Here is a 25,280-nt window from a genome sequence, read left to right on the forward strand (position 1 = left end):
TCAGGACTGTATCTGGGATTTGCATGGTTTCAGGATCTGGGCAATATTAGGTCCCTTAGTGTCCTGACTACAGAAGGTAGATCTGAAAAATTTAATTAAAGAGGGGGAAAAGGATATTAATTTGACTCCAGGAGGGGAAAGACATTGGTAGATCTTTTAATTAATGAGTACTTATTATTTTATAAACACTTTTGCAAATGTAACATTCATTTCTTAAACGATGTTTATTTTGATTGCAGGATTTCAAGATGTATACATTTTTATACTAGTTGCAAATTTCAAACTATATGTGGGTTTTAAATGCCATGTACAAAATTGAAACTGTTTGAAAATGCAAAGGGAAAAGTAATACTTACTCGTATCCATATTTTCCAGATATATCTACCACCATTTCTGCTCCCAACTTATTCTGAGAACGTCCAAATGAATGCTTCTTCCAAACGAACTCAATACTTGTGATGTTGCCAATATTAACCTCTGCATCAATTAATTTTGTATAAGTCGTGCCTGGCTTAAGTGTTCCACTGTAAACAGAAAAATAAGACTCATTATCTTGCACCGGGTATGCACAGTGTCGGAATGGGAGGCATCTGCATGTCACCATGGAAGAGAAAGTTGCATTTGCTTGTAGAAAATGTTTTCTTTCTGTTTCGATTGGTCAGCATCTCAGAAGAGCAAGGTTCTGAAGCTTGAGAGAAGAGTAAGGAAAATTGGAAGCTTGACTAGTTTTGGATGCTTAGAGAGAGGCGTTATGTTGGTGAGTTCTTCATAACGATTGATCTGGTCTTGGTTTTGGAGTGTCAGAAACAAGATTTTATTGACACCAGGAAATGGTGATATTGTTAATGATGGACTGATTCACCCAAAACTGCTGTATAAACTAGAAGACTGTTTATCAGTTCACAATGGAGATATGCTTTCTTTTAATAACCAGAACGTTCTCCTGTTCTCTCCCTGGTACCTCTTTAGCTTTATAAAAAGAACTGGGCACTAAGAGCTGTTTCGGTGGGCGGGCACTAGAGCAAGGAGAAGTGTATTATCTGAGCATAGGACATATTTTATCCAAGCCAGAATGAGAGATCTCCTTATTCCTGCTCTTTCCCTATCCCTTTGTTAACTTGTCTGTCTCCTCTAACTGGAGGATGAACTCCATCAGAGCAGGACCTGTGTCTATATCCCTAGCAATCAGAACAATTCCTGGCACAGAGCAGGCATTTAAATGCTTGTTGAATGAATGAATGAATGAATGAATGAATGAACGAACGAACGAACGAACGAACGACGAATGAAAGAATGAATGAACGATGAATGAAAGAATGAATGAATGAATGTTGCTATTCATAGAGCCTGTTTTATTCCATTAGACATAGAACTAATTGATTTAACTACTGGAAGGCAACTTTCCTTCCAAGTTCATAAGGGTAATCTCCCTGTTGCTCCCTGAACTGCCTCCCCTCAGCACACATGGGACAGCCCTTCATGACATTGCCATTAGAAACTAAAATAACTAAAATAGAATTTACGGGGAAGCCGGACTTGAAGCTTGACTGGAGACAGGCCGTAGGCTAGCACACAAGTTCATTGAGCTGACTTCCTTTTAAGATGAGACATCTAGTGTGAACCCAAAATGCTAAAAAAATCGTACAACAGGATTGGGTAACTACATAACAATATAACAAACAGCTTCTTTATGTACCAGAAGTACAGTAATGTGCAAACATTCTCACAAATCTTAAGAGGGGAGGAACTGTAGCTTCATCCCCACCTGCCCAGACCAGGTGCCTTTGTGCAGGGCACGGACCGCACAGCCTTGGGCAGTGTGTGTGGACATCGGAGTCACAGGCACACGAGGGTGTGGAAGGGTTCTCAGAGACCTGAAGAGCAGGTATAAATGAGATGCGGAGACAGGGAAGGGTATTTGGAGCAAAGGAACAGCATAGGTGAAGACAGGAAGGGAGGAAAGGTCTCCCCCTGCTCAGTGCGGGGGAGACGTGCATGAGCCCAAGGTGAATGCAGCCGTGCAGGGGGAGATGAGCTAGCAAGGTGGGCGGGGCCTGTGCATGAACTCGGATCCCCGCAGTCACTGGCTGAACCCAAACGTATAGGCAGCGGCCCCACAGCAGACTCTGCCAGAACCATTAATGCGACACACCTTTCAAGTGGCAAAATAACCAAAACATATCGCTTTTCATGCCTGTTGGCCCAATATTTGAGGATGATGAAAACTGAAGAGGCAGGACATTTAATCCATTCAACAGTTTGCAAAAGGGTAACATCTAATGAGTGTGTAATGTTAATACTAAAATAGAAAATTAAACAATGAAAGTGAAATATGTAATACAAAAGTCCTTGGCTGATGGAAGAAAAAATTAAGGAACACTTGAGATAAGAGGAGATTGGAACCTCAGCTATCCAGTGAATGTTTCTGCCAAACCATCTGTACCTTTGGCTGTCCCAACACATGTCCTGTGTCTGTGGGTGCCACTGAGGGAGCTTGTTAGAAATCTGGCAGTTGATATACGTGTCTTATTTCAGAAGTCATTTGAAATCTACACAAATAAAAACATATGCTAAATTTGTGTCATATTAAAGGGATTGGATAACAGGATAACTGGTCAACTGGTTGGTTCTTCTGTCGACTTTCCCCCACTTGCCTTATCATCTGGACCTGTATTTTCACGTTATCATTTCCTAACATTTTCTGTCTGTAGCTTGAACTGCGGAGAACATGCATATTACTATTTCTATTTAATCTGGAAAACACGGAGTGAAAAGGCAAGTCACGTGTAACACGATAGCCTGTGTCACACAGGGAACGAGGAGACAGCTGCTCCCCGAGCAGCGTAACCGGCCGGCACCTTGCCTACCTGGCCGGCACCTTGCCTACCTGGCCACCGCCAGCTCCTCCTTCCCAGTCGTCCCACCTACGCGGAGAAATATGCTGCCTTCTGTGACATTGTTTCCATTGACTTTGACAGACAATTTATGCCTCCAACCTTGAAAGAGAGAAAAGAGAGAGGGAGAGAGAGACAAAATGAAGGGTTAAAGCTAATTGAAAAGCAAGACATTTTAATGTAAGCGCAACTTTGTATCTTTCAGGGTTAAAGTGGAACAAGGCTGTTCGTGTTCATGGAAAAAAAATACAACTTTAGATCCTTTGAGTGAATTTGGTCAAAACAACAAACACTACATTTCAAAATACATATAAATGTTCACATTTCATTTTCCCATGAGTAAATAGTTGAAAAACCTTTTAAAAAGAAAATTATTCCATTTTCCAGGTAGAATGGAAGTTGTGTGACCTCGCCGGCTCATTTCCTTCGTATTCTGTGGCATGTATCACTTTCCACAGCCAGGTTTCTATATGCCATAGTTTGCAACTAATCCAGAAAAATCTAGGAAACCTATCAGGCAAGAAGGTCTGTGCTGCTACAATTACTTTGGAGGAGAATGAACTGTCGCTGTCGCCTGCAGGGTAGGTGCTAGCAGTGCCCAGCTGGCACGGGTCTGGGTCCGCACAAGCCTGCCAACAGGATGACTCCCTTGCAATTGGTCAAGCGTGACTTTAAAAAAAATGTAGAGCTAACCAGATTTTTCGTTCTGAATTCTGTAATTGTCGCATGCTTAATCGCACATTGAAAAAAATGCAATTCTTCAGAAAGGTGTTTGAAAAGCAGCTGAAAGGGGAAAAATCCCACTAGAGGGAATTTTCAATTCATCGTTGCCAAAGAGTTCTTCCTCCTCTGCCCATCCCAATAAGGCTCCACTGTCACTTCTCCACTGACACCAGTCCCCAAGCTCACCAGTGACAAAATGGGTGCTTCATCCCCCGAGCCCCTTTGGGCTCCGTCTCCTTGACCTTTGGTGTATTTGGTCCAGGGAATGAAATACATGCCCCCTTCCTCCTCTCTCTCTTCTCTTGGCTCCTTTAACGACTGCCCACACCGATTCTCCTTCCCCTCCCAGCCCGTTCCTCACTCTTCTTTGCAGAGGCCCCTTTCTCTACTCTCTCCTCACTTTGAAACTCTTTTCTCGAGGGACAACATCACTGACCCTCACAGCTCAGATCACTGGCTGAAGGCAGGTGACTGAAGGCACTGCCATCTCCAGAGGCAGAGACCCGCATCTCTCACTGCCTCGTGGCCAAGTCCTAACGCTCAAACCCACCTGCCAGGCTGAATCCACGCACTCATTCCAGACCAGCCTCGTTTGCTGTGCCACCAAATGCAGAAAACGGCACCTCGCCCCTCAGCCAGCATCTCCGGGCGCCTCCGCTCCCTCCCGCCCCCTCCTATCCACCCTCCGAGCTCCTTCTGCCTAACCATCTCTGTTCCCCTCACTCTCTCTACCTTTCCGTCTGGACGATTGCAACAACTGTTCTCTTCCCTTTCCCCCCAACTCTGTTGAGATAAAGTTTACAGGTAACACTGTGGGATTTTAAAGTGTAACGGGATGATTTGATACACGACAGATAACGTGAAATGACCACAATAAAGTCAGATCACACGTCCATCCCCTCACACGTGGTGAGACAGCACTCTCACAGGTCACGCAGCCTCCACCCTGTCCCCTCTGATCCCAGCAGGTAACCAGAGTGATTCTTCTCAAAAACCAATCTGATAATGTTAACACCGCTCAGCGACTTTCCATGAGCCCAGGGGCAAAGCCTTCAGCCCCCGGACAAAGCCTTCATCCCCACACGGTGCAAAACCACATTATCTGACTGGTGCATCTCTCCGGCCTCATCTCCCACCCCTCTCCTCGGGGCTCTGTCACCCGGGGCTCTGTCACCCTCATGGGGGTCTTTCAGGGTCTGCTCTCTGGCCCCAGGCAGTTCCTCGGCCAACAAGGCTCCCCACTGCCTCCTGCTACCCTTTCAGGAGCTGGAATCACTTTCCCTCGGCAGCTCCCCTGACCTGGCTGTAGAAGGTCCCCCTCTGTCTGTCTCCTAACACGGGTTTATTGAAACTGGGTGGTTTACTTATTCATTCATTCATTTTTGTGCATCTTCCCCGTTAGCCTAAACGTGTTGTGCTGCTCCTCGCTGCGTTCTCAAAGTCTGGGCCACACCCACCTGCTCAGTAGGCCCTCAGCATTTAAAAGATAACAACCTTAAAGCATTACAGTAAAACTTAGTTACAATACTTACGGGCAAACGGGGAAAGAGCCCCAGTGTTTAAAAAGTAATATGGTCTATTAGGCTTCTTATTTTTGAGGTGAAATCTATCAGCAAAATGACCCATCATTGGGCAACCTTCTTTGGGACAACGGAAGCAATTTCCCTGGAGATGGGAAACAAGAGGTAATTAGAGATATAATTAGAGGTACTGTCCTTCAGTAAATGTATAAATTATTAGACAATAATAAATCTCTGGAATTTAAATAAAGTGTATGCATTTCAAAAGGACTCAGTTGCCTAACAGGCTACTCTACTTGTTTTCAAAAGCAAAATAAGATACAACTGATGGAAAAAGAAAAATGGTCTTTTGGAAAAATGTGTAAACGATGCAACTAGACAATCCACAGAAAAGGAAACTCAAATAGTCAATAACTATGTAAAAGCTACTCGATCTTACCAGTTGTCAGGGATGTGCTAATTAAAACAACATGCGATTTCTTACTCAGCAGATTTGCAAAAACTAAAACAATTGGCAAACCCAAGTGCTGGTGAAGACATTGAGAGGGGGATGCTCATTTGCTTCCGATGACGCTGCAGACAGCAATCTGCTGGGGTCTAACGAAGATGGAAATGCACATTGGCTCTGACTCTCTCACTTCCGTTACACACCATCAGGGCACTGCCGCCCAAATACAGAAGGGGGCATGCAGAGGTGCTTACTGCTTTTAACAACACAAACTGGAAACCGCCCTGGCTGGTGCGGCTCAGTGGAGATAGTGTTGGCCCGCACACTGAAGGGTCTCAGGTTCCATTCCTGGTCAAGGGCACGTACCTGAGTTGCAGGTTCGATCCCCAGCCCTGGTAGGGGTTATGTAGGAGGCAACCAATCAATGTGTGTGTCTCTTTCTCCCTCCCTGCCTTCCCCTCTCTCTAAAAATCAATGGAGAAAATATCCTCAGGTGAGGATTAACAATAATAACAACAAAAACAAAAAAACTGGAAACTACCAAAATGCACATTAGTGGGAGATGAAGAAATAAACTGGCTGATTCCTACAAAATAAATATATAGATCTATATACATCAGCGTAAAGATTTCAAATTTATAAAAGGTAACCAAAAAAGCAAACCCAGAGAGATATTTATTCTAGGATGCTGTTTATTTGATATATATCCGATTCACTTAAAAGTCTCCTTTAGGGGAGGTAGTGAAGGAATATACATTACCTCAATTCTTTAATTTTATCTGTATGTTTTAAAATCTGAAGCAAAAAACTAGCAAGATGTTAACTTTAAAAGATCTTGGGTAGTAGTGTTTGTATATTTGCAATTTTGGATTTGGGAGTGTTAGGTTTATAAACCATGGACATTTGGGCCAGGACTACAGGACAACATCCCATTTAAAACTCCAGTTTTAAAAAAGGGGAATTCTAACAAAACCAATTTCCTGAGCCTTCTGCAGGCCAAGCACTGTTCTAGCACTCGGTGCGCATTTAACTCAATTGATCTTCACAGAGCCCTGCATTCCCGTGATGCCGTGAGTCTCCCCTCCGCACAGGTGTGGAAACTGAAGAGCAGGACGTTGAACAACTTGTCCCGTGTTGCACGTCTGGTAAGTGATGAAACAAGAATACGAACCAGGGCAGCCTGATGCTAGAACCCCTCTTAATTTAATTTAATTTAAATTTAATTTTATGACTATTGGGGTAAAAATATAATAAAGCACTTCAAGGAAAGTGACTCAATGTTCTCTAAGTTTGTAAGCATAACTCACAGCCCCAGGAGCCTAAGGTTCCCCAGTCTGGCAGAGTGGACGCCACTGTCTCTGAAGGCCTGCGCCCCCGCATGGTGAATGCCGGGACCCCTCAGCCACCCAGAGCAGCATCGGCCCCGTGGAAGCGGGAGGTGGAGCCAAAGGAAGTGACAGGGGAACTGCCACTGATCGGCTGACCCGCTTTCTGAGAACGCAAGTTCACCAGGGCACGTTCAGGGGAAGGACCACTGGCTCGAGACGTGGGAAAGACGCCGAGGGCACCCACCCACCTTGCTCTGCGACAGGTGGGGATGCACCTCTCCACAAGGTGCTATCACTCGCAACAAACTCCAGAGGGAGCCCTGTGATTCCACCCTGATCGAACAGTGGTCTCTAAACGCAACAGGGAAATATCTTTCCACTTCTCACTGCAAAATAGATTTTCTTTTTCCTTTTCGTAGTGATAACCAAATGAAAAATATGCTCAGCTCAGATCCGACACCGCATGCTTCGCGACTCAAGTAAAATCAGATTTGGTATTTTGTCACATATTGATCTGTGTGGAACTCCTGTGAGCTATCTATGCCCCAGTTATGCTCTGTATAAATAATTAAATTTTAATAAAATAATTTCAATGTTCCAAGTGAATAGTAAGACATTTGGTTGTAGCTATTGATTGGTTCAGCTTTCTTGGGACATCTTTGAAGATGACATTTAAAATATATACATAAAAAAATTTTGCCCTGGATTTATTCCGTTATACAATAGCATCCAATTACTGCATAACAAATGGCCAAAAAAGCAAAATTGAATATAATGTTCAAAAGAGCTGAAACAACCAGAATACAAAGAGCTGGTTTACTTATTTAAACCCTTCAGCAACCTCAGTACTGTTCAGTACTCAGCACAGGAAGAATCTACTATTTCCCGAAGTAGCAGGTGCATTTTTTTTTTTTTTTTTTTACCACAAACTCAAAGCCCTAATTTTTAGTTGGCTGATCATGCTTCAAAAAAAAAAAAAAATGACTTGCTAATTAAATTCCACTGCAAAATGCCTTACTTACCGCTTTGAAAGATTCGTAGGATCTACAAGGATAAGCAATAAACGCATCGGGATTGAGAATGCTTTCCATATAAAAGCGATGGCTTCGGGCATGGTTGCAATCAAAGAAGGAAGCCACTTCTGTGAAAACACTTTCCAATGAACTGACAGCAATGGACGGATCAACTGATAACTGAGAGTATGAACCATTTCTTATACAAAGTAACTTTAAATGACAGTTTCTTGACTTGGGTCTAGATGGCTAGACCATGTGTGTATGCTTAGACATTGCACAACATTTATCAGCAATACATAGCATTTTCTTTGTCTCAAAAATTATTTGTGTGAATGTAAAGGGACATTCAAGCAAGGTGAATAAACAAATGCAAACGTAGATGACTGTATACTCTGACTCTAACACCCTCCAACTTCCTGGATCTCTGACACAGTACTTAGAGCTTTGAGCATCCCAGGGCATACAGCATCTCCTTAGACTAATTAATTTGTTTTCCAGTGTCTGCAGGAAGGACTGAACTCCCTGTTTGAACACAACACAGCGGCCAACCGTAACCAGTGCACACCTTCAGCTGAGCTTCAAGGTGTGGCAGGTGGGAGGTGTTATACAGGATGCTAAAGAGTATTTTGTCATTGTCGGGCATAACGTGATTGCCACCAATGTTTGGGATTATTGCAATAATCAGTAAGATCGATCTAAATACATTTGTGCAATACATCATAGCATCTTACTTATTTGTGTTCTTTCTCTTCGCTTACTTAGCATTTTTACCGTATGGCATGTATCCCAGTGACCTACACAGCTTGGCTGATCTTTAAGAACTTAGATTGTGGTTTTCATGTATGTGGTGAATCATTGTTCTCTAATAGCAGCCTCCAATGAGTCACTCCGTTGTAGGTCCTCACCCTTCTGCAGTATCCTGTTACCATTCCCTCCCTTCTAGAGACGGAGCCTATTTTTTCCCCGTCCTGGGTTACGGGCTGTCGTGTGACTGGATCTGAACAATGGAATGTAGAGGAACGGACACTGCAAGTTCTAGGGCCTTGGGTAGAGACCTCTCCGTGTGCATACTTGCTCTCTTGGAACCCAGCCTCCATGTTAAGAAATCCAGGTTAACTGGCTGGGGAGAGGGGCCCTGAGGATGAGACCACTAAAGATGAGACCGGGTACCAAAACCCACATGGGAGGCCACCTTGGACCTTCCGACTCAGCTTAGCCCAGCTCAGCCCCCAGCCGATGTGATCACGTGTTACCCGGGGGACACGGTACAAAGCAGAGTCTCTGCAGAACTCAGCCTGAATCATGAATCTTAGAATCCCGGGCATGAAACCATTGTTCTTTGAAGCACTGTGGTTTGCTATACAACAGGTAACTGAGAGGACATTACTTCACAGACGCAATGGTTGGCATCATCCTTTTTTTTTTTTTTTTTAATGAGGGAATCTTTTATATAAGCAGTCTCTTTTATACAGATTTATATTCATAATTAACTATGATTTAGACAAGATGGTTCATTGGAATATGAGGAACAATGAATTTTACAAGTAATGATTTCTTGGTAATAAATATACTGTACTATAGAATATCCTGAAGTCTTGAAACTCACCTAAAAACTTAACATGATTGATAAATGTGCTTTTAATTCAATAAAGTTGTAGGAACTCTTATGTCTCAAAATGATAGCTTATGACAAATGCATGTTTTACTTAAATTAACTCTTTACCGAATTTCAAATACTTATTATCATATCATCATACATTATATTATTACGTAGAAAAATGGAATTCCCAAATAATAAATTTTAGGTGCCTTTTAGCTAAGTGCCCTATAGTTGTTATCATCATCATCATCATCATCATTATAAACATTATTGTAAACGGTTAAGTGCTATTTGTTTAATTTATGATTAATTTAATTTGTGGTCCAGAGTAATCTGTCAAAAAGTGAGTCAAACCACATCTCTCCTCTGCTCAAAGTCCTCCCAGAGCTCCCATCCTACTTGGGTAAAAGCTGACATCTTTGCTGTCACCCATACGGCCTGTCCTGTCTCCCTCTGCCCGGTTCCTTCTCTAACCTCAGGCCCTACTTCTCTCCTCTCTTTCATGTCACTCCAGCCACAACAGGCTCCTTACTGCCAGAACCGCCAGGCAGGCTCCTGCCTCAGGCCCTTTGCATTTGCTACGCCCACCCCCTCAGTCGGGAATGCCCTTCCCCACAGGTATCCGGGTGGCTAACTCCTTTAGGTCATCTTTTCAGTAAGAATTCCCTAGCCACCCTATCACAAACCTCCTTTCCCCACCACCCCTCTTGTCAGCAACACATCTATTTCCATTCCACACCTTCTTCTGTTTCCTTAGCACTTACTCTATTATTGTTTATCTAGCAAATTAGAATATTAGCTTCACCAGAAAGAGATTTTTGTCTTTTGTATTCATTCTTACACCTGCTGATCCTCAAATAATGCCTAGCACTTAATAAGCACTCAATACATATTTACTGATTGAATGAGCCCTCCCGGGTTATATTGAGGGACTACAATATGCTAAACATGCTTTAGGCACCGAGGATACTAAGCAACTGAGACAAGAATGCTGACCTTGCAGATCTCACAACTACGGGGGCTCCACACATGTGACTATATATATATATATATATATTTTATTATATATTATATTATATTATATTATATTATATTATATTATATTATATACAAAAGGACGTGGAGCCTGTCCAAGGAGAGAGCTGAGTGAAGGGGTAACCGTAGCCTCCCTATTTGAGAAAGTACTTACCTTCCTTGTAAGCAGTGAAGTCAAATTTCAACAGCGGTGTAACCAAGTCTTCACATCCCGGCATGTGTTTCCCTCCATTTGGGTAAAAGTCAAGGTGTCCACAGGCGTTAATAGTTCCGGCACCTGAAACAGATCAACGCAGGAGGAAGGCTTCTGAATTCTCCTCTTCGCTGCAGTGTAGTTTCTGCTTGTGTTTAAAATTTACTTACCAAGCTCAAAGAAGAACCGAGCTGCATTGGTATGAATGACATCGACGAGGCTGGCATCCGAGGGGTCCAGCCGGACGCGGTTTGGAGTGTTGTGGAAATACGGCCCAGCTGGGTCCAAGCCTAGGGAAGAGCAAATGGCCCATTACACCGACTCACGTGCTAGTCCCGAGTACGTCAACGGTGTTGCTATTTTGGAGGGATAGATGGTGAAGGCAAGGTGTTCTTTTCTATATGCTTTGCATAGATCGACACCTCCCAGGGCAAAGCACAGGTACAGAGACCAGGCGCACAGATGCAGGGTCTGTGTATATTGCAACGTCAGATTCCCACACACAAGGAAGAATCTGTGTGCGGGCGATGCTAACGAAGCCAGAGAAGTCAAGGGGCTTTTCTATGGGTACATGGAGGTCTGTGTAAACAGTCAAGGTGATGCAGTGAGATGGATGGTCTTGAACGGAGCATCTACATGCCAAACAGGAAACTAACACAACGTGGGAGCTCTTCAGAATGGCAAGATGCAGCCACAAAGCAACAACTTGACACCGCAGAGTCCTAGTCGTCGGCTAGGCCTCGTTTGGTTCCACTTCGTGACATGGGAAAAATGAGAGGCCTGAAGCCCAGCGACGTGAGGTGACTCGACAAGGTCACCCAATGTTAGAGGCACAATGGGCCAAGAGCCCAGGTGTCCAGATTCTCTGCTCATGGTCCCCTGTTCAGATGTCTACTAATAAAATAAAGGTCAGCTATCTAGAGGTCTCTAAAATGTCACGACCACTGACATATCTGCTCATTTACACATTCAGCAATTATTTTCGAAGCATTTACTATGTACCAGGAGCTAGAGCTTAGCCATTTGGGATCTGAGTTTATTACTGTGTGTGTTAGCAGAGAGGAAGTAATCTCTTCTCAAATGGAAAAAACACTGATGCACTTGACAGATTAAAACAATATCACCTTGAATCGACTGAGTAACCCCCGTGCTATAGTCATTCATTGTTATTCATGAAGCTTCCCTGCCAGTTATAGTAATTACCGTAGACAGAGAAACTTATGCATGTCTTAGAATTTATCATACTGGTTTTGTTTTAAAGTAGTTTATTATAAAGTTAAAATCTTTCTTGAGGTCTCAATTCTTTTGTTACTCAAGGAACATGATTTTTAAAAAATTAACCACTTAGAAGGACTATAGATTGCAACACCCAAATTATGTAAACTCTTTGGATGTTCAGAGAGCCTTTAAAAACGTATTGTTTTCTGTTTACTCGATAGGATAATTCACTTGGCATAGGAAAAAAACTGGAGTTATATAGTATCTGATTTTTAAAATAAGAATTAAGAGAAACGAATCTTTGTGAATGCATTGTAACCCACTGTGAATTTTTAATACAGGTATGGTAATGTTCTTCCCTGTCATTTATGGTGTAAATTCCCTCCAGGGTGTGAGGCTCCGTGAGGGTCCATTTTCACAAACTGTGTTCTTCTTGCCCCTGGACTTGAAAACTTAGAGCAAAGGGGGATTTTTGCCACCCAAGGACTCCAGAATAAGAATCCAACTTTATGATCCTAAGTAAGCATGCTGGTGGTGGGCGGGGCTGCAGCTGGGGCCAGGGAGTTGGGAGTAAGTGGAAGCTTTCGGCTGGAGAGCCTGTTATATCAAGAGACTGCAGAGGCAAAATAAGCTCAATTTGAAATTCTTAACTGTTTTTATAAAAAATAATTTTCATTGAAATTTGAATTTAAAGCGTGTGTGTGTGCGCACGCACACACAGAACTGTGGTCTATCATTTTAATAAACAGCAAATGTGTACCTACTACGTGCCTGACCTGAGGCTTTCTAAGTAGTTCGGCGTCTATTGAAAACAACAGGCACGTGAACATGATCGGACCACATGACACAGTATTTGCATTTCAAAATAGCATACAGGTCGCATTTCCCAGAGCGTGGGAAGCCTGGAGTGCACTGTCCTGAGGAAGACACATCTGAGGTGCCTCTCGAAGGACACACAGTGGGTGTTTAGGGCGAGGGACAAGGTCACATGCCAAGGCACAGAGATATGAGAAAACACCATGTCACATGAAATGTTTCTAGGACAAGCTAAGAAGCCTCAGGCAGGGGAAAGTTTCAGGCAGCGGAGGGACCCAGCCTGTGTTTAGAAAGCTGGTTGTTCTTGTGAAGACGGCTGGGGCACCAGGCACCATGGCCAAAGCCCAAGAAATGGAGAGGGTCGAGGCCAGTGGCCAGGGCCTGGAGAGGCGTAAATAGGTGAAGGAGACATGGGACTCTTAGCTGACTGTTGGAGGATGCAAAGGAGGGAGAGGCCAGCTCAGCTGGTCTGGGATGGAGCTGATGTCCTGACCTCCATCTGACTCGATTGTTTTGGAAATCAGAGTGCAGGGAAGGAGTATGACTACTTACCATCCTCAAAAGCCTAATTCACAGTATATACTTTACTTTGCAAGTATTTTTAGACGTAACAGTATACCCAGGGGTAATACGAAACATTTTAGCAGTGGGAACAGCACAGGCGCGGGCGGTAACCCGGTTCCATATCACCAGCGCGCACCGAGGGCGCGGACATCCCTCCTGGACCGTCGGTGGAGCTCCAACTCGTTCTCTGTATTAGCGGGTACGGGACTGCAAAGCCTGGGATGTGTCATAATCTTCCAGCCACCTGCTGCAGGTGGCGGATCACCTGGCTCCCGTTATTGTCCACGGACAGCGCTGCGGCGAACATCCGTGAACGTGGTGTGCACACAGTGAGGGAAGGCACATCCACGCTCCCGTTTAGGTGAGTCCCATTTCTCACATTTTAGATTTGCTTCTGGTGCTCCATGTGGTGTTCGGGTGTTCGGCTACTTAACTTGGCGAGTAAGAATATATGTGAACAAATTCAACGCCCATGCGCGACGCAGGCTTACCGGTGATTCTCCCGAGGCCTGGCGTCCTTGACCCCGCCTCCCCCGCCAGATGGGCTCCCAGGCTGTGGCCGATCAAGTGCACTTTAGAAGGGGAATATCCGAACCGTTTCTGATGGGATTTTAAAAAGGAAAACAGAACAGATATTTTTGAAAGAGTAGGTTGCATGGCTTAAGTATGTTTAAAAAGAGAAAGGTACCGACATGTTTCTCCCTCTCACAGATAGGGTGGGGCCGGCAAGGTGACACGGTGACATCCACACCCACCTGTGTCCTCATCTGGCTGAAGGAGAGTGCACCAGGCAGACCTGGAAGAATGCCTTCTGCCCCTCTCCCTGTGCTAGGGGACCTCACGGTACCGGGGAACAGCCCAGGGACGAGTCTGTGGCTTCCAGCCCACGCTCGTCCTTCCTGCGCCCGAGCCGTCCTGCAGGGCCCAGCACGGGTCAAAGGCAGCCCACGCCCACACTTCCATCCACAGCGCCGCGTCCGTCTCCTCCGGTTTAAGGCAACTCCAGCAAATGTCTGGGGTGCCATGGGACTTAGAAGAGCCCACAGCGCAGACCCCAGGATCAACGAAGAAGTCCCCATAAACGTATGACTGGATTTTCTCTGAAGATTAATCCGATTTCATCCTTTGTATACAAAGACCCACTCTAAGTCTACTCTCCCTGACAGAGGGGGCGGAGGGGGACGTGTGGGGGCAGAGGGAGGCGTGGGGGCAGGGGGAGGCGTGGGGGCAGGGGGGAGGCGTGGGGGCAGAGGGGGAGGCGTGGAGGCAGGGGGAGGCGTGGGGGCAGAGGGGGAGGCGTGGGGGCAGAGGGGGAGGTGTGGGGGCAGAGGGAGGCGTGTGGGGGTACTACAGGAGTAGACAGAAAAGTGTAGGGACAGACAGGGACAGGTGGGGCCAGAGATGAGTACTGGGCTCCCCAATTCTTCTCCAGGCCGTTTTCCACCTGTGCTCAGTGTCCCCACCTCGCCTTCCCTGACCGCCCATCTAGTTAGCTGCCAGTCTCCCTCCCTTGCTTTGGATTTCGCCATAGCACGGGGCCTGCACTGTCAGAGCGGACACACTGTCATGCCTGCCGTGTACCTTCAGTGCCCAGGATGGTGTCCCGCTCGCAGCAAGTGCAAAGGGAAATATCTGTTGACTAAGTGAGTGACCCCTCCTTAAGGATCTGAAAGGGTCATGAATCCTTAGATTTTACTTCGCTGCATTTTATAGTGGTGGAGCATTTGGAAATGTGCAAGTGTCTCTGCGTACATCCCTAATAACAGTGTCTACTGACTCAGAAAGTGTGTGAGTTACAGAGTTGTGCCTGGACCAGCCTGCAGACCTAGGTCACCGCGGTAGAACCCAAATTCCGCAAGAAAATGCACTTCACGTTCTAAACAAAGAAGCCATTTCCTAAGATGGAAACGGTTAATAATCATTAAGGATAGTTTTGCAACGTGATGAACTCAAACAGCAATGGTCCTACAGGCAGATCAAGGTAGTGACCTTGACCGGGATACGGTGGGGGAAGCCTTTGGTGAGGAGCTGGTAAAGGAACACTGCCACCTAGTGTTGCTGTGTATAACTACAGGCGCTTTCCCAAGAAAGCACCCTTCTCTGGCTGCCACCCAGGAATACTTACTACTTGTGTAAGTACTTGTGTAAACAAAAGAACATAAAATGGCCCCCAATTCTTGGTGTTATTATGCAAAAGCAATTAAATATGATTTTAAAAGAATAACTCTTCTTACCACGAGAACATCAATAAAATAAGCCACCTCAGCTCCAGCAACACGGAGATTGTTGACAGCATGGATGTATTCCAGGGAACCGTTAATCCAGTTCAGATTAATGCAGTTCACATCTTCCACTTTTAGCAACACCTGGTACAAAGATGTACTATAAGTATTACAGAAATAAGAATGAAAGGAAACCCAGGTGCCTGGACAGTTGATTCGACAATAAGAAATGACATCGGCAGGGTCTACTGCATGCTAGGCCCTGTCCTAACTCTTTTACATGTATGAACTTATTTAAGCCTCGTTTACAGGTAAGGAACTAGAGGTTCAGGTAGGTTAATTAGCTTGCCCATGATCACAGAGCCATAAGTAGAACCATGATATGAATTCAGACAGCCTGATTCTACCACACTTGATGGCCTTATAAATAATTAATTGCTTGCTATGTTAGCAGTGTATTAATCTTGAGTATAAGAGAGGGAAACTAATTTCTTGAAGTGACATTAGAAATGTTTTTCCTTTAAATTAAACAAGAAAGTGATCCTACTATTCCATTTTTGTTTTAGTGAAAGATGAGAATTTACCAAAGAATTCATTAAAAAAAAAATATGTCCCCATTATAACCTATGAAATTCATAATAAGTGAAAATAAATGGAAAATGAGTAATTCACGTCAGGCCTTCGAACATGGACAATGTGAGGAACCGAATGGAGGATCCTCATGAATATGCATTAACATCATGCAAAGTACATTCACGTTACATATAAACTTCACTGCTAAAGAAGACCTGTTCACGTCATACATTGCACATGTCTCGCTGCCATTTTCCATCTGATTTCCATCCAGGGATGTTGATACGAGTCATCTTGTCTGTGCTGAAGTATGAGGCTTGGATAGTTTGATAATGAACTGCACTGATCTCCTGTTATGAGTTAAAAGAGATTTAGGTGACATAAAAATTCAAAATTACTTAATAGGTAGTAGAATTATTCTAAATCTGTTCAAAAGTCTTTCACTAAATTAATTTTTTTTTTTTTTTGGTATGTGCCCCTAGCGGGAACTGAACCCGGGACTCTCTGGTCCGCAGGCCAACACTCCAACCACTGAGCCAAACCGGCCAGGGCACTAAATTTAATTTTTGAAAATCTTCTTTAACACATTTTTACCAAAGAAATTGTTATTGATGCATACTGCAAAAGTACCAAGAAATTATTAATGCATTATAAAATGTAATATACCAATTCAATCATGAGGAAAGGAAATAAAAATATTTGGTTTTGAGGCAATGTCTTTAAGACAAAGTTGGGTCGGCTTTTGTCAGAATTTCAGTAAGTCTTACTTTTGTGTAGCATTCTCACTTGTCAATGTACTTCATGGGAATTGCCTTATTTGGCAGTTAGAAGCTACTAGGGTGGCAAAATAGATTGTCCACCCACTTTATGAGGTTAGAATCTCACCATGTGAAAGACAACAGCATATTAAAAATAACTTCATGTGATTACATTATTTTGTGTTTCTTATATTTTGTTGATTGGTTTTATAAGCAAACTCTCAAAGACTTCAGAATACTATGAACTTCAGTAATTTTATTATTAAGAGGAAGATTAAAAGGCACAAAATACAAGAAATTCTATTAAGACAAGAATAAATAACCAGCAAATAGCAAGTCTGACAATAGTGAATCCTATAATTGGAAAGCCACACATTTAGATACTTAAGAAATGTAAACAAATAGTCTATTACTAACTGTTTGTCTTAATAGTGATATGCCATTAATGATATAGCTTGCTGGCTAAAGTATCTCCAAGACTGTAAGCAAACAATTATGAGAATCAGAAGTTGGTTTACATAGTCATTACAACAGAACTCACACTCATATCTGTCTATGTGTGAGAAATTGTTCTGCAGGTCAGTATAGCTCAGTGGCTGAGCATTGACCCATGCACCAAGAGGTCACCAGTTCAGTTTCAGGTCAGGGCACATGCCCAGGTTGTGGGCCTGATCCCCAGTGGGCGGCAGGCAGAAGGCGGCCAATTGATGTTCTCACTCATCTATGTTTCTCTCTCTCTCTCCCTCTCCCTTCCTCGCTCTCTAAAATCAATGAAGGAAAAAAAATTAAGAAATTGTTCTAAGTACTTTATAGAGCAGCTTATTTAACATTCACAGCACAGTGAGACAGGGTACCATTTTTACAAATCAGGGAGGGGCACAACGACAGACATCAAGTCACTTGAACAAAAGTACTGTAGCCAATGAGTCCTAAGCTCAAAAGCACATGGGTTTTCTCTCAAGTCCTGAGCTTAACCATTGGGCTCTCAAGCTGTGATCTGATCAGTGTTCTTTGCTAATAGGGCCCAGACCAGATGTGGGATTTTCTGAGGCAGGAAATAAAATCAATTGTATTCAGGCTTTGTCGAAGCACTTATCTGCTAAGTAATGGAATCCAGGGGCAAACACATTTGTCCACCTCTGCATTTAAAAGAATCCAGATGCTGATTCCAACTCCAGCGGGAGCCCCTTAAACACCTACTATATTTCTGTTTCTACACCCAAAAAACCTATCTTGGAGGAAATTTAGTAGAAAAAGTTTGTTTAGTTTTTCCTCATCAAGAGAAGAGTTTGAAGAAGGGGGACCCCAGGCAAGTCTCAGGGTGGCAATCAGACAAGTATTGTGGGATCTGAGCACCCTCTGTCATCACAAGAGCCACTGAGGAATTTAATAAAGTAGAAAAGGTAGAAGAAACATCCTGATCACTTTTCCTTCCATCTGGCACACCCCGGTGACATGGCACACTGACTTAGAAAGTGGGAAACACCGGGCACCATGGGATCAACAGACATGAACGGGGACTCTGCTGTCACAAGGAGAGAACAGAAAAGGATGCCACACATGTTATCCGGAGAAAGGGCTCAAGTACCGATGTCTAGCTGGGGGCTGGGCCTTTTCTCTAAATATTCTTATCTTTGGGGAGTCACGGAGCCTGGCGGGTACGAAATCAACCCGCTCGACAGCTGCTGACTACTTCACGGGTGAGCTCACTTCCAGTGTGTCAGAACAGTCACCACTTAGGTATGTGCCAACCTTGACAGTGGCTACAGGCGCACAAACTACCAAAATTATGCAAAATGTGCAGCGCCCCACGCCCGTGCGAGCCACCGTAGGTCAGAGAGCCGTGGATTCGTGAGGGAGGGGTTGTGCAATTACTGCAGAAAGGCAGCTGTGAGGACCCAGGACTCAGATCGCACGGCATTGCACCCAGTTCCCCGACATTCCCCCTCCGGGAAAGGACTGTGCTAACCCCGCGCAGTCTACCTCTGCGTTCTCATGCCCGGCGCCGTCAGACTCGTACTGCACAGCATGTGGGTCCAGCCTAGGACGATCTTTTTTTCTTCTTTTTTTTTCAGTATAACACTTTGACTCACCCCATGTCCTAGCTGTTGCTAAAAAGCATTTTAACAACAAATCCTCAGGCTTCTGTCCATTGCAGATTTCAGCTACAGATCTAGTTTGTCACACATGATTCTTTCCAAAAGGAAGGGAGTGGAGAAGACCCAAGGAACATTGGTTTTATGGTCCCTTTATTAGGACAATACTTGGTTTCTGATGTTCTCTTCATGACCTTTAGGGCCCAGCCTCGCCTTAAGACTAGTCTTCATCATCTGTCTTAGTGCCTGGGCTCTACGAGGTTCAAGTGCATGACCACTGTACAACAGGATGAAGGACCAGTGAGTCCAGGTGATACAGCTAGTCCTAAATGGACACATGTACTCCAAACCTCCTGAACCGCCAGAGGTGCCCCAAACATTTGTATTCAACACAGATTCTCTTCACATTTGAAAAATCATGATAAACTGTACGTACATAAGTTTCCATTGAGACGGTGGCTCCATGTGCAATTCAAGCACTGTCAGTCACACTGGTGTGCAGCTGGGACCACCCCCCTCCAAACGAAAACTGACCCCGCCCCTCCTCCCCCAGTAATCCCTGTTCTGCTTTCCGTCTCTATGAATTTGATTGTTCGAGGTACCCCATCCAACTGGAATCATACAATATCTGTCCCTTTGTGTCTGGTTTCTTTAATTCAGCAAAATGTTTACAAGGTTTATCCATGTCGTGGCGCCTATCAGAATTCCATTTAACACTGAGCAGTATATGAAAATCAAACGTTTGGCAACGCTTTCTCTAGCAGTTTCTCTATACTGACAATAAGGACTTTTCTTCTGGGTTTTGGGTAGAGTAGTCGCCTACAGCACGGATGGCACGTTCCAGTAAAGAGCTGTGTGAACACACGTGTGTGTCTGGCAGAGGCAGCGACAACGCGGATTCTGTTTGCATGACGGGGCATAGCAGAGGCCGTCTGGCTGGTAGGCCTGCCCGTGCGTGATGGCTCAGATGGAGAGCAAGCCTCAAGGTTATGGATGCGGGGGAAGACTGCAGATGGTCTTGCCGGAGGAATGCTCCTTCTCTGACCCCCCTTCCAGGCTGCTCCCTAAAGACCGTGCCCCACTGGCTCTAGTCTGTGTTTTTTCTCTGCCCCTGAGACTGCACACATTCTTCGGGGTTCAACTTTCACCTCTGGGTAAAAGACTTCTGAACCCCTTTCTCCAGCTCTGGACTGCCCCCAAGCTGTAAGACTAAAACTCTAGAAGCCTGCCCGAACCTCCTGTCCAAAATGAAACTCATTCTCTTTCACCCTGAATTAGTCTGATAAGAGGATCAGTGCTCTTCCAATCATGCACATGTGGAACCCAGGACAGTTTATGACGTTTACCATGTCAACTGTCTGTCGTCAAGCTCACGCAGGACTCTGGTTCAGGCTAGCGCCCCACGCCCCGTCCAACAGCACTGCAGCCTCTAGTCGGGGCTGCAGTAGGACTTCCTGGGATCATAGGACTACCTGTACGTGCACTGTCCAGTAGGGACGCCACTAGCCGTGTGTGGCTATTAAGGACTCACAATGTGGTCAGTGTAGCTGATGAACCAAATTTTTAATTTAATTTAATTTAAATAACCATGTACGGCTAGTGGCTACTGTGTTGGACAGCCCAGTACTAAGTGTTCTGGCCGTCACCAGCAGGCTCTCCCAGGGCCAGGCTAGAAGGTACACTTGAGCAGAGTAAATGTGCTAGAGCCTCTTTAAAAGCTCTCAATGGGGCCTCACGGTTTCAAGGGTGAGATCAAAACTCCACAGGAAGTAATTACAGGATTTGAGGACTTCCTTTCTGTCCCCAGTCCAACCTAATCTTGTCCATGTCACACCCTTTGCCATTTCCCTGTCTGTCTCTCCTTATAAAAACCCCAGCACCCTCAGGACACACACCTCAAATGTGTGTTGCCCTCAAAGCCCTTCCTGGTCACCACCTCCAGGAAAGGGGACGGTAAGGCCGTCCTCACTGCATCTCCAGGGCTTAGATCACAGACGAGAATTTGTGTTGCAATAAAGGTATTTGTTAACATATGCCATTTCCCCTAATATCATACACTCAAGACACTGTCCTGCTTGTTCAATGTAACACATAATAGGCACTGTGGCTTGACACAGTCTTACACGTGGAAGGCTCTCAATTAATATCTTAACTGGACAAAGTACCAAATTTACCTCATATAAAGTAACCTCTGCAGAGCAATTTTCATAGTTAAACACCAGGATGAATACTATTTAAAAAAAGATCTGCCCACAATTGTATAGAAAGAAATACATGCCTTGAAATCGATAGTTTGTGCCCGAAAGGGTTTCTGCTTCTGTGTTCTCCGTCCACAGCTACAGTTCCTGCTTTAGGACAATCTGTGCTGAAGGCGGCAGGTCGCTTACCTGGTGGGCTCTGCGGTTGCGTCTAGTGTAGAGCAGGAAGCGAGTGTTGATCTGCTCTGGAGACCAGGGCAAACCGGCGAACTGCCTTGACCAAGTCCCGGTCCAAGGTGAGCCATCCCTAAAGCACCCCACCCTTTCATAGCAAATTTCTTTTCCTGCAAGAAAAAGATCGAGCGTCCGTGATGTAGGAACCAGGCCCAGAGAGGCTGTGTTTCCCACTCCGAAGATGAAGTGAAATTAGTCTTTAAGTTAAAGAAGTCTGACTCAGGGAATGTGTCTTCAAAAAATGTGCCCCCGCCCCACCCCCATTCATGACCATGACCGTGGAGATCACAACACTTCAGATGAGAGAGTATGGGCTTTGGAATCAGACATTCCTGGCTTTGGGCAATTATTTAACCTTTTTAGAGTCTCACCTTCCTGCTCTGCAAAATGGAGATAATACCACTTACCTTACAGCCTTGTTATGAAGACTCAATGAGCTATAACACAGGAAACCCCCTGTGACTGGGCCTGAGACATCAGATGAGATGCTGTGCCCTGGCTGGGGAGCTCAGTTGGTTAGAGCGTTGTCCATACGTCAAGGTGGTAGATTCCAGCTCCGGTCAGGGCACACAGAGCAAGCAACCAGTGCATGCATACATAAGTGGAGCAACAAATCAATGTTTCTCTCTTTCTCTCAAATCAATAAATATAAATAAATAAAATTTAAAATGAAATGAGATACTGTGTCTTCCCTGAGCTTCTGTCTTTTCTTGTTGGACTGATGAATGGGATCTTTGTCCCCAGAGCCTAGCTCCATGCCTGGTACACAGTAGGAGCCTAATGTATGTTTCCTGAGAGCATAAGTGAGAGCAAAGTTTCACTTAGTTTTAACCAAGTTTCTCCTTTCCAGAGCTCACTGTACGCATCCCTAAACTGAAAGGCTTTAGGGAAACTAAGTCTTCATCATTTCTGTCATTCACTGACTCAAATTCGTCCTGTCACTGTGACCTTTCGTTTTCATTTTTATTTAATATTCAAAAACAAATAACTTCATTTCATGCTGTTTTATGGAGGGATAGTTCAATTTTTCAATTATGATTATAATTTATAATTATTCAGTTTATGATTGGATTATTTGTTCAATTTATTGTTATTACTTCTTACATTTATTATAATTGATTCATGTTATGGTCATTTTTTAGTATTGGTTAGAGCTTTTTGAAGACTTGAATTTTAGGATTTTTTTTTCTTTATTAAAAATTAATTGAATTTATTGAGGTGACATTGGTTTGCAAAACCATACAGGTTTCAAGTGTACAACTCAATAAAACATCATCTGCAGACTGTATCATGCACCCATCGCCCCAAGCAAAGTCTTTCTGCCCCTCTTCCCCCCTTTGCCCACCTCCCCGGGCCCCCCTCCCCCTTTCTCAGCTAGCACCACACTGTTGTCTAGATATGCTTTTTCGCTAATGAGGATTTTCTTTCATCACTTAACAAAAAACACTAAATAAGCCTTGACTCTCAGATCTACCAACTTTCAACATCAAAATTTTATATTTCACATTTGGAGGGGTGCTGGTTCTCCGGAGCTGGGGTTTGGGCCCCCGAGAAGGGGTGCTCGCTATTGCTGGCATCATTGACGGGGCATCATGAGTCTGGTTCTTGGGGAGCATCAAAAACTATCAACTGGAACCAACACCTGCTACTGGGATGTCCATGCTCCAGCGAAAAGCCAGTGATGGAAAAACGCAGACAGGAACCTCCCTTCTGCCACGGGAGCATCAGCGCCCCCTAGAGTCCTTACTGACAATGCCTCTGGGACGTGCTACCAAAGCAGAGGCCAGCTCGAAGTCTCCACTCCTACTCCTGGACAATCAATAACACTTAGCTCAGTTACCGGCTTCTGCTGTAAATTTAGTCCTCTTCTATTTCGTGATCCATACCTCATATTCCTTACAACCTGACTCCCTACCTTTGCAACATGAACTTGAAAGCCACCGCCTCTCCCTGTCTCCCGCCCGCTCTCCTCCCCAGCTGCGCTCCGCTTTCGCGCTGTCAGCATTGATAACATTCAGTCTTCGTTCCATAATCATAATAAGGTCTTCCATGTTCTGTCTGTAGGCTGATTCCAAAAATCAATAAACAGAATTTATATGATTATGACGAGATAAATATTTTTCCTGCCAGAGCCAGCTAGCACGCTATAACTACATTTCCTTCTCTGCACGCCCATTATTCAGATTCCAACCCTTCACAGGACAATATTCCAGTGAATTCTCTTTTCTTACCCATGGATTGCTCAGGATCAGTGCCATTTTCGTTTGCTCCATATTTGGATCATGGCTTTTTTGTGCCGTTTTGGTTTTCCTGGTTGCCTTTGTTTTCTCCTGTTGGAAGCGTAAATGTGCCTTCCTCAATCTATCCCTAGCACAGGGCAGCTTCCCACCAAGACATCTCCTGCCACAATCCGTCTGCTTTTCTCTTGCAACACACATATGTCCAGCTCTAATTTGGAGCAATGATTTCACACTTGGACTTTTGCCTTTCTAATACGACCTTCTATTTTCCCTAGAATGTCCAGATGCCTTTACTTTTTGCATTCTATGGCTTTACCCCAAGTTCTCAACTACATTATCCTGTCTATGGGAGAGAGTTTGGATTTTGAAATAAAGATTGTTGTAAATGTTGCATGTTATCTATGCAACGTCCCAGGGTTATAAAATTAGAAGAAATTAGATGTGATGGGAGAGACTGATCAACATCATAGGCATTAAAGCCACTTAGGAAAAAAACATGTGTTTACTATAAAATTAATAAGTTGAAATTGGACCAATAACTTAAATAGGCAATAAAAGAAAGGATAGGTACAATATTAAACCAGGTGCTAAGAATAGACAAAATCAATAACTACTATATAGTAAATGCAAAAGCAGTCCACAGATAAAAGGTACAAGTCATCAATGTTCCTCTCTCTCTCTCTTTCCCCCTTCCTTTCTCTAAAACCAATGACAATCATACCCTCGGGTGGGAGGGGAGGGAGAAAAGGAAAAAAAATGTCCACAGACAAATGTTCCTTCTCAAAATCATGACACAAGTGAAAAAAATCAACATGGAAATTCCAATCAGCATTAACCACTTCATTCATTCATTCATTCATTCATTCATTCAATCAAACATTGAGCATCTACTGTGAGTCAGATGCTGAAATTAGAAATATCTAGTTTCTCATTTACTCCTAGAAATGAAGAAGTTGAGGCTTCAGTGGATAAGTTATTTGACCAAGGCCATGGGCCAGTAAAAGGCAGATCTGGGAGCCAAGTAAAAGACTATGCAGCAACTTTTATATTATTGGAAAGAGACGCTTCACAATTGCTCCTCAGATGAATTCGGCATTATAAAATTGATGCATTTTCCTTAGGTAATTGTATGTAAATCAAGTAAATCAAGATATAAACAGAACCCGTATTTCAAAGTCCATGTCAACGACTTTGTGGTTGTGAACATACTCGTTCTTTTTAAGGAATTTATTATTAAGTTACGAGTCTTACCTGTTGATGTGCCAAAGAAGAAGAGTGCAGCAACCCAAATTCCAAACATCTACGTTGATTTTTTTTAAATCACACACACACAAAATCTTCTTGGAGATGTTTACTTGTAAAATCACCTTGCTATAAAATTTTCAGCAGTTTTCTTGCAAATGACCCCACTCACTAAGTTCCGGGTCCGGAGGGACAGGGAGCTGACAGCGCCTCGGATTCTCTGCCTTGCTGAGTGAATGTGCAGTACTCAGAGCCTCGCTGCTCCTTCAGAGAGGTAATTGGCGGGGTGTGTCTTGCATTGTGTGACTGGTAATTAAAACTTCTGAGGTTTTTCTGTTTCCTCATTAGTAATATTTTGGTGA

General features: G+C 44.0%; 1 protein-coding gene across 1 annotated transcript; it reads right to left on the reverse strand.

Moving 5' to 3' along the window:
- On the reverse strand, positions 1-24,976 carry PNLIPRP3 (pancreatic lipase related protein 3). Its single transcript, XM_036265746.1, has 12 exons — positions 24,928-24,976; positions 21,392-21,546; positions 16,381-16,500; positions 15,590-15,721; positions 13,847-13,955; positions 10,928-11,047; positions 10,719-10,841; positions 7,936-8,054; positions 5,150-5,282; positions 2,888-2,996; positions 357-524; positions 1-82 (listed from the first exon to the last, which is right to left on the reverse strand). The coding sequence occupies exons 1-12, from the start codon at positions 24,974-24,976 to the stop codon at positions 1-3; spliced, it is 1,419 nt and encodes a 472-aa protein (XP_036121639.1).
- Between the last annotated feature and the right edge of the window lie 304 nt (positions 24,977-25,280).

Source organism: Molossus molossus, unplaced genomic scaffold, assembly GCF_014108415.1.
Source record: "Molossus molossus isolate mMolMol1 unplaced genomic scaffold, mMolMol1.p scaffold_m16_p_17, whole genome shotgun sequence".
Lineage (NCBI taxonomy): Eukaryota > Metazoa > Chordata > Mammalia > Chiroptera > Molossidae > Molossus > Molossus molossus.